General features: G+C 49.8%; 1 protein-coding gene across 1 annotated transcript; it reads left to right on the forward strand.

Annotated features, from left to right (window-relative positions):
* The first annotated feature begins 6,453 nt into the window (after positions 1–6,453).
* POU4F2 (POU class 4 homeobox 2) lies at positions 6,454–8,107 on the forward strand. The gene is made up of 2 exons (XM_046655639.1): positions 6,454–6,732; positions 7,166–8,107. Exons 1-2 carry the CDS (start codon positions 6,454–6,456, stop codon positions 8,105–8,107), a joined length of 1,221 nt encoding a protein of 406 aa, XP_046511595.1.
* Positions 8,108–10,534: the final 2,427 nt, after the last annotated feature.

Below are 10,534 nucleotides of genomic sequence, written 5' to 3' on the forward strand. Positions count from 1 at the left end.
TGAGAACGGGGAGGAAGGGGAGCCTAGCGCCGGGCCAAGTTCCTGGGTGAGGCGCGGCACAGCGACCCCCAAGGAGTAGATGAAGGGAGCCGGATCTCAGCCAAAAGTATAGCGTTAACATACACTGCACCGAACAGAAACGCTACCAAAAATGACTGGATACATTATGCAGAGGGATTTCTGGATTTCTTTCAAGTAATTAAGTTTCGATTTCTTGCATTTATTTTAGTTCCAGGAAGCGCAAGGCGCCGCGGATTGCAAGTCTTCATTGATTGTTCCAATGCTGTAAGTTTGATTTCGTGACTGGACTTAACTTTGAGAAGAGGTAAACACACGAACCAAACAAATTCACTGCGACGAAAAATAACAGTTTCATCGGGGCAAGTAAACGCAGGGGTGCTTGCTGGTGCACAAGCACTCGGAGGTCTGACCACCCCACCCCCCCCACCCCAAAGTGGCGCGCCGAAGGAGGAAGGGAGAAGCGTGTGTGCGCGCGCGCGCGTCTCAGCGTTGGTGAGTGTTTCTGCGTGCGTGGGTGTGTGAGGGTGTCTGTGTGTGTGTCGTGCGTGTGTGAATTCACTCCCCCGCGCTCTGGGGAGCGCAGAGCTGCATACGGAGGAATGAATCTCCCCCCACCCCAATTGTGCTTGCTTCAAAGGTTGGTCGACTCCAGTGGGCCCAATCAGCTGTCCCCGTGTGCGGGTTCCTCGCCACACTCAACCTCAGCAAACCTACACGGCGGAATCATGAAGGGCTGAGCCTCGCAGGCATCCAGTGCGCCTGGTGCTGGCCGCGTCCTGCGTCCACCTCCTCCCAATCTGCTTTATTTGAAATTGAGCTCTACTCCCTTCCCTGCAAAGGGGAAAGAGAGAACAGTTGCTTTCCTTTCTACTGTGCCTCCTTTCATCCTCTAGTCCCCTGCCCGGCCACTTCCCTCAGTCCAGAGTTACCTGGAGAGAGCCCCACGTGGCTGTTCGGCGACTGGCCCAGGCACAAGGCTCTTCCTATCTCTAAAGTGCGCTCTCCGGAGCGCCAATAGTCACTCGCTTTTGTCCCCCTCCCTCCGCCCTGCCTGGCCTTGAAGGGAGGCCGGAGGTTGCCAGCCTGAATTTCCATCTAGAAGGCCCTGGGAACTGCCGGGTGCAGAGATTTCCCGAGACACTTGCTTACTGCTTGCATTGGGAGGTTGAGAGTGAGACAGTCTAGCCAGGAAGGCACTGAGAGGATGCTGTGCCATTGGGCAGAGGGCGTGCCTGGTGTCTCTGAGCGAAAGAGGGGCTCCTTCAAACCTCTAAGCGAGAGACACTGGGCTCACAGGAAGCCAGCGGAGAGGGAAAGTTAGAGACAAACACTGGAGCAGTGGTGGACACCCTTCAAAGAGAAAAGATGTTTGAGCAAAACTCACCCATCACTTCTCAAGCATAGCCTCTAATCTCAGGATTTAACAAGCCCAGGAGCGCCCTCCTTCCACGGGCATTTTGCTCTGTGGCCAGCTCTCTGGGCACTCCCAGAAGTCTCAATTTCAGGGATAATATCCTCCTTTTTTTCTTCCCTGGAAAAGCTGAGGCCATAGAGGAGTTTGATCACCCCCTGCCCTTCTGCTCCAAGCCGCAGAGTCCAGAGGGAGCTTCAGGGGGTCTGTTTCCATTCAGAATCCGGTGCAGATTGACCTTCTTGAAAAGATGGGATAGAGGGAATCCATCCTTTCCCTCTTTACTCCCCCAAGCCCTGTCTACCCGAGATCGAAATAGTGCATGAATAGGGACGGACCTGTCCTTTAAGAAATAGTCCTTGTAGTCCAACTCAGTTCTGTTTGAAATACAAAGAAACTACTCTGCCCTTAATAGATTAAAATTTAATAAAACTTATTAGGTCAGGTAAAATATGAATGCACTTCTTAAAATTTTAACAGCAAATTAGGACCCAGCTACAAGGAGGAGACAGTGATTTCTTCCCTAGGGATGGCTGCGGGCCGATTTCGGGGTAGGGGGGCGCTTACTGCAAGGACCCCGCTGCCTGGGAACTTGGGCAGAACCTCAAGCGATTCCTTGCCCGCCTGGAGGGAAGCTGGTCACATCTGTCCTCATCTGGCAGTGGATGGGACCGAAGCTATTGTCAAACAAAGAGCTTGGTGAGAAGAAAGGCACTCCTTGTGTAGTCACATAGTTGATCCATTTTCCCATTTCCCTGCTTTTAAAAATCACTTCTTTATTTTCGGTTTATTAGGTCTGTCTGCAGGCGTGCAGAGGCGGACGCCCAGATAGGCGCTTGGGCGTAAAAGTGTATGTCAAGGTCATATGAAGCAGATTTCGGATATTGGGCACTTCGCTTCCACCCCTTGGGTTTATTCCCAACTTTCGCAGTTGTTTAGATGGCCTCCACTACCTGGGGAGCTGAAGCCTTTCTTCCTCAGAGAGCGGCTTCCACACTTGCAGGAGCACTTTGCAGTAATGCCTGTGGGCAAAACCGAAATGGGTTTTATTGATATCACCGCAAAGACGTTGGTATTCTGGACACTCCTGGAAGGAGAGATTGCAAGATTGCAAGTCGTGGTGATGAAGAAAGAATTGCATTTTCCCCTCTAATGCAACACAATCACTGCTGTTCATTTTTCACTTTGAGTGAGAAAAGGAGAAATCTAACTCTGTGACTTGTTTTTTAAAAAATGTATGCGTTTTCTAGGGAGAAGGGAATACGGGTAAATAGACTCTTGAATTGCTCTATAAATACGTATTAATTTCTCTCAACTTGATAATTAGAATAAGGGGCTTCCTTTTTTCCTGTCTAGAACTAGAGATATCACTGAGAAATATCTGAGAGATAAAAGCTGTATTAAAATTAATTAATGATATATGGATTTTAGCCATCAGGAAAATATTCTCTTGGGAGTTGTCCTGCTTAAAATAGTTTTAGTCAATAAATCCCATATCAAACAAAGTTTGTCCAGTCATTTTAACAGTGCCCTCTTTATTTCATGAATTTATTATACTACCTATTTACCATATGAAATGGTGACAAGTGTTTAGCATTTTGGAGATCAGTTGTCAGTTGCTATTAAAATCAAGATTAATTCATATTAACGATATGCATTTCTCAATACTCCCAGGTGACAACATACATTAAAACAACTATTGGAAATAATTAAGCTCAATGAAGGGGGAGGTGATAGGGAGAGGTTCAAAACACCCCCAAATATTTGATTTTGCAATCCAAGTTCAGCAGACTGTTGCCACAATAATGCTTGGGAAACTCCTCAGGGTTGCTTCTCACTTTACATCTAATTAGGCACCTAATGAAAGAGAAGAATCTTTTCCCCATGTGGTTTTCCTCCTTGATATTCTTATGCTTTTATTTAAACGCATAAACACACTGTTTAGGAGGTGCAATACCCAAAAGTTTCTTCTGTGATCCACTTAGTGTTATAACCTGGGAGAAGTAGGTAGATGCAGACATTTGTCTTCCACTTATTGTTCTCCTCCACTCTCATTTTACCCCGTTGGCCCTTACACAGTATTGATTGAACATACCCAAAATATTTTAATGGATTTTTATTAGGCTTTAGAGATGCTCAACAGTTTATACTAATTAGACCATCCAAAGCCTTTTGAAGATTAAGCAAATTGGACAACCCTTGTTAATTAGAACATAATTTGAAGTTTGAAATTATATCACTGATGAAGTAGTCTAATTAGGATGACGATATGTTAATGGACCAATGAGACACAGCAAGAGTGGAGTTTGCCCTGAACCTCTCCAAGGCTTGCACGAAAATCCTCCCTCCTATACTGACATTAATAAAAGATTTCTATAGACTTCAGCCTTTCTACGACGACATAGAATTTATAGTACACACAATGCATTAGCCCATAGTGCTGCTCAATTTTTTCACTATTATGAAAACTAATAAATTCGTCAAGCTGAATTAAGCATACAAATCAGATGAGGCATAGCAGATTACACAGTGAAGCTCGGTGTCTCCCGAGCCTAAATGAAATTTCAATCTAATAATTCCTTTCTGGCCCAGTCATAATTTGTTTAGAGATGTTGTTCTACTTCTTTCAAAGCGCTATTCGCACTATAATTAAATGATACTCAAGCTTTTTACTTTGATTTATTTCATTTCTCGAAGCTTGAGACAGTGAGAGCTGTACAATGTCATTTCCTTGAAAATTACCCTGGCTGTTGTTGAGGTAGAAATTAAACACCTAAGCGTTTACTTGAATCATTCGGCGCAAACCACACGCATTCATGTTAACACCCCCTCTCCAGACCCGTGTCCAGCCTTCTCCGGGCTCGTACTCAGGAACACTGCTGGTAGGAATCCCCTTCGGCTACTATATATTATTTTCCTCCACAGAGGGGAGGAGAAAAGCAAGCCCGGGAGTAGCTCAGGAAAGAGCAAGGGAATTAAGGACCATGGACAGAGCCCGTCGCGCGCCTTTTGCTGCCAAGGACTGTGCTCCCAACTTGAACCTGCCGTCCCGCCTGGCTGAGGTCATGGGTGAACAGGCAGTCCCATACTCGCTGCCGCCGCGGGGCTTCCGGGCGCTGATCACTCGAGGGCCCCCCTTCGCCACGCTCCTTCCCACTCTGTTTTGTCCCAGCGCGCGCCAGCGCCTCTCAGGCCTGCCGCCTGCTCTCGCACCTGCTCGCTTTCCCCAGGCACCGTGCGCCTGCACCTGCTCCCAGCCGCCCCCCGTCCGGGTCAGGCCACCCGCAGGCTCCAGCGTCCCAGTCTCAAAGCCTTCTCACTCTCGCCTGCACCCCGCTCCTTCAGTGCTCTAGGGAGGTGACAGCTGACCCCCGCACTGAGGTAAGTAGAGACAAGACCAGAGGGGGTAGGAGAGGAAGGCGGTGTGTGTGTGTGTGTGTGTGTGTAGAAGAGGTTGTCACTTTCTTTTACAACTGGAACTAAACTGTGTCCACTTCTAAGAAAAGTGGTCCGCACTGAGACAAAAGTGCGAGCAAAGTGTTGGCTAAAAATACGCTCTCTCTGCGGCGAGCGGCTGTGGAAATGAAGATAAGTGGGGTTTGTGCCAGCGCCTGAGGGCGTGTGTGTGTGTGCGTATGTGTGTATTGGTGTTGTGTGTGTGTGTGTGGGGGGGGGATGTTCATCAGCACATGCGCTCTGTGATCTCTGGCCCTCCCTCTCCCTCTGTCAGTTGCCCCTTCCTCCTTTGATTGTGGCTAATGAAGAATAATAAATCCAGTGGCAGGGTTTGCCAGTGGATCCGCCCAAGACTCAACTCACACTGAACTGGATACAGGGAAGAGGGGGAGGAAGATTCAGAGGAAGAGAAAAAGAGGGTGGAGAGGAGTATGTGTCTGTGGTGGGGGGGGGGGGAGTACATGGGGGCGGGGGGTGGGGGAGTCGCATGCGCACAGGCTACCCGGGCCCGCTCCGCGGCTGTCCAATCCGCTGAGAGCTGTGAGAAACCGAGTGAGAGAAAGCCCTGCAGCCCTGTCGACCCTACGTCTCTTCGGCACCAGGCACCCGCCGGGCCAAGGGGGCGCAGAGCAGAGCGCCAACCGCTGCGCGCACCAGGCGGAAGACCAGAGCAGCGCGGAGGATCAGCGTCCGCCGCAGCGTTCGCGTCCTCCGCCGTGGCGGGGAGCCAGGGATCAGGGTCACCTGTGCTGCCAGGAGGGGCGGGCCGAGTGGGGGCGGAGGCCTGAAACTTAGCAGTAATCTGGAGGCTGGGGAGGCAGCCAGGTAAGAGGCGTTCCCAGTAGTCTAGGGAAAAACCCACTGAAGGCTGGCTTGGCCCATAACTTTATTTAGGAGTTTCTTTCCCTGGCGAAGCGGAGACGGGGCGGAAAAAGCGGGAGTGGCTGGAGGCCGGCTCTTAGGTAGGAACTGCCCCGTGACTGGAGTGTGGACCTGGCCAGTGGGGTGGGATTGAGCCGGGGCACTGATGTAAGAGAGCTGTGGGGCACCAGGAAGGGGCGGTGGCATTGCAGCGCGGGCGGGGGCAGGAAGGGGAGTGGAGGGCGCGGCGGGGGAGCAGGAGGCGGGTGTCAGGAAAGCTGAAAGGATCCGAGCCTGGAGGGAGCAAAGAGGGAGAAGGCGCGACGCGAGAAACGGAGCAGGAGAAACCAGCGCTTCCTGGCAGGGGAGGTCGGAGGCGCGCCCGAGGGAGAGAGGGCCAGGGAGGGTGCGGGGGCAGGCGCAGGGAGAGGGGAGTATAACTCCGCGGCCACTAGGCGCGGGGGCAGTTTCGGGCGTCCAGGTCTACAGCCAGCGGCAAGCGGAGCCCAGCATCCGCTAGACTGACGGCGGAGACAGCGGAGGAGTAGCCGCAGCAAGGAGCGCAGAGCTCACAGGAGGCGGCGAGTGAGCGCAACTTTGAATCGCCCTTCCCGCTCCCGCTCTCTCCTTGCGCTTCTCGGGAGGGTGCCTGCAGTCGGAGCCAGTGCGTGCGCTACGGGCGAGCGCCCGGGCGGGCAGGGAAGATGATGATGATGTCCCTCAACAGCAAGCAGGCGTTCAGCATGCCGCACGGCGGCAGCCTGCACGTGGAGCCCAAGTACTCCGCACTGCACAGCGCCTCGCCCGGCTCTTCCGGGCCCGCGGCGCCCTCCGCCAGCTCCCCTGGCAGCTCCAGCAATGCTGGCGGCGGTGGCAGCAGTGGCGGAGGCGGTGGAGGCCGGAGCAGCAGCTCCAGTAGCAGTGGCAGCAGCGGCGGCGGCGGCTCCGAGGCGATGCGGCGAGCGTGTCTTCCAACCCCACCGGTGCGTATTTCTGCATAATCACCGCTTAAAGGCACATTTTGACAGCCCCCTTTATCTGCTTGATGTTTTTTTCATGTCTGCACAGCAAATCACCCCACACCTCCAACCAATTTTCCCCCCTCTATCTCTTATGTATTCAGCGGGTCTTTCCTTTCATATTAATTTTTATGACTTGGGATGTTGCCTGTGCGCGTGTTGTGTTGTGTTGTGTTTTAGGCTCACTTTCTTCCTCATCGTGCACTCTTGGCTTCTCTTGGTGGCTTCCCTCCTCTCCTCCTCACCCATTTTCAGGATTACTATTACTATTATTATTTTAACGTTCTGGGAATGTTGTAGGGGCGGCAGCTGTGTAGAGCGCTGGGCAGGGGCTTCCGGAGAGAGTGCGCACAATTCCCTGCTGAGCGTAATGTGTGCCTTTTACTTGCAATTGCAGAGCAATATATTCGGCGGGCTGGATGAGAGTCTGCTGGCCCGCGCTGAGGCTCTCGCGGCCGTGGACATCGTTTCCCAGAGCAAGAGCCACCACCACCACCCGCCCCACCACAGCCCCTTCAAGCCGGACGCCACCTACCACACCATGAACACCATCCCGTGCACGTCGGCTGCCTCCTCTTCGTCGGTGCCCATCTCGCACCCGTCGGCACTGGCGGGCACGCACCACCACCACCACCATCACCACCACCACCACCACCAGCCTCATCAGGCGCTTGAGGGCGAGCTGCTGGAGCACCTGAGCCCCGGGCTGGCCCTGGGTGCCATGGCGGGCCCCGACGGCGCTGTGGTGTCCACGCCAGCTCACGCGCCGCACATGGCTACGATGAACCCTATGCACCAAGCAGCGCTCAGCATGGCCCACGCGCACGGGCTGCCCTCACACATGGGCTGCATGAGCGACGTGGACGCCGACCCCCGGGACCTGGAAGCATTCGCCGAGCGCTTCAAGCAGCGACGCATCAAGCTGGGGGTGACCCAGGCCGATGTGGGCTCCGCGCTGGCCAACCTCAAGATCCCCGGCGTGGGCTCGCTCAGCCAGAGCACCATTTGCAGGTTCGAGTCTCTCACGTTGTCGCACAACAATATGATCGCGCTCAAACCCATCCTGCAAGCGTGGCTGGAGGAGGCCGAGAAGTCCCACCGCGAGAAGCTCACCAAGCCAGAGCTCTTCAACGGCGCGGAGAAGAAGCGCAAGCGCACGTCCATTGCGGCGCCAGAGAAGCGATCGCTTGAAGCCTACTTCGCCATTCAGCCGCGGCCCTCTTCTGAGAAGATCGCCGCCATCGCGGAGAAGCTGGACCTTAAGAAAAACGTGGTGCGCGTCTGGTTTTGCAACCAGAGGCAGAAACAGAAAAGAATGAAATATTCTGCAGGCATTTAGGAGACCCTTGGCCTCTCCAGGGACAGCCCCCTCCTCATCCCCTCTTTTCCCTCCCTCTCTCTCCTTGCCTCTTTTCTTTTCACTTTTGGCGATCAGAAACAATTCCAGTAAATGTGAATCCAGATTTAGGGAGGATTGGAGAGGGAGCGGAGAGCGAGCGACTGAGCTCAAGCCCGGTGAGAATGTGAACCGATTTCTCAAAGAAAAGAAAAACAAAAGAAGGGATTTGTCAAGTTGTAGCAAAGCTGTCCCTTTTAACCCCACCCCACCAGGAAAAGGCACCTCGGCTTCTTCAGAGAAAGTCTGGAGCTGGCTGTTTGCAGGAAGGCAGACGAGACAGCCTTTTAAAAGGCCCCCAGAATGATCAAGTAAGATTTGTTTTTATTCTTAAAGACATCGCCCTTGTTCAAGTTTAAAAGTACACTTTGCAGCTATTTTTCAGAAATAGAAATTGATTCAGGACTGAAACTTTAAACTAGAGTTGATGCTTAATGTGATAGAGACATCTCTAAAGTATTTTGAATTTTAAAAAAAGATGGCAGATTTTCTGCATTTACACTGTATATTATATATATATATTTTTATTGTGGTTCTTATCCCCTTCTTCCTTCTCTGAAGTGTTAATGCTTAAGAAAGGAGTTGCGCCTGCTGTGTTCACTGATCTTGAAAAGTATTATTAGATTATTGCCGAACAACCCTCTGTAAATTATTAATTTATCTCTCTAGCAACTTAATTTTGTGCACATTCTAATTAATTAAACTGCATCAGTCTAAAAAAGAAACAGGGGAATCGTATGCTTAGTGAAGTTAAAAATTTTTTACGTTTGATGAGTTCACTGAATTTTTACAGCTTCCTCTTATATGGTGTTCCTTTTGGCCCATTTGTATATTCTCACTTTGAATGAAGATTGTTTTTTCTTTGTTTTTACTGGTAGTGTTCTGATTTGTGAGTCGGCACTCAATAATGGCTGTCTTAATCGTGTAGACCTGGTTCACTGTTCAAAGTATTGTTTACTTCGTTACATATTTAATGGGGATTCCCACATTGTCCCCGCTACACATGCACTCTCTCGCTCACCCTTACACACACACACACACACACACACACCCCTCTAATGGAAGAGAAGAAGTGAAGCAGTTGGAAGCATGACTATGATGCATCCTTTTCTAGCCTTAGGTGCATTTGCCACTTGGTGTTTGCCCTTCCAGATTCTAAGATTTCACCAAGGTACTTCAATCTTCTAGTTTTCAATTGCTTTGTTGACTACATTTAAACATTTACAGGAATCCTTCCGTTTTTCCTTTTGGAGATTTGTTTGTAGAAAAACTAATTTGAACTATAAGAAAGACAGTGCACTGCTTGTAAATTCACATTGTTTGGTAGAATTCTTTTGGAACAAAAAAAAATTAGGTACTTGATGACCAGTACCTTATCTATTGTAAATATTTCATTCAAAATGATGCACATATAGATATATTCTTACAAATTTTGCTGTATTGCTGTTCCATTTGAGGCTCTCTGAAGTCTTGAGTTCTGTATATGACCTGGTTTCTTGTTTTTGTTAATAGGTGGTTTATTTACTATGGTAATGTGTTAAGTTATTTTTGGTGCTGTTTGATTGTCTTTCATTGAAAAGTTGATTTTAATGTTTTGTTGGCAAAGTATGCTGCTTTTTTCATTAAAATATGCTATTAAAATTAAATGGCTTTAAAAATGTGATGTTGTTTTTGGTTGTTTACATGAGAATTATTTTTATGGGGGATTTTTAAAAGTAGAAACACATTTTGATGGTTTATTAGGGAGTGGTTGTTATCAAAGTTTAGCTTGAATTTAGTAGGGGGTGTTTCTCTAGGGAAGTGTAAAAGAGCAAGGTTTATAATAGCCTTCTCATAGCCAGAGCTTATCTCACAGGGTTCTTTGCTTTTCTGCCCAGATGAAATCACAATATTTGGCTCCAAATACTTCCCTTGGAATCCTTTCTCCAGATCTGGAATAATTCTGCAAAGAGAATCTTTGTGAACAGAGGTATTGCATGGATAAAAGGAAGAAAGGAACTCAGTTCAGTTTTCAGTACCACTGGGAGACTGGGTGTGGCAAGAGTCAAGGCCTGGTTGGGGGAGTAGGACATCCTGGGTGAGGCCTAGGGGCTGGCCTACCATAGTTCTCAGTTCAGTCACCTCTCTTAGAGAGGAGTGTCCCAAAGCCAGAGCAAGAAACACCTAGATCACTGGGTTATGAAGTAAAGTACCTCTCTCTGTCCACTTCCCATAACCGTTAAGGAAATTCACATTCTACAATAGGCAGAGTAGGGCTGAGAAAGAAGTCCTGAGTGGTTGGAAGGAGCAAATTTCTATGCCCTTTCTATGACTCACCCAGACATCAGAGTTGGTGGAAGTCTGTCTAATGGTGGTCTGGCACAAAGAATT

This window comes from Equus quagga, chromosome 3 (assembly GCF_021613505.1).
Source record: "Equus quagga isolate Etosha38 chromosome 3, UCLA_HA_Equagga_1.0, whole genome shotgun sequence".
Lineage (NCBI taxonomy): Eukaryota > Metazoa > Chordata > Mammalia > Perissodactyla > Equidae > Equus > Equus quagga.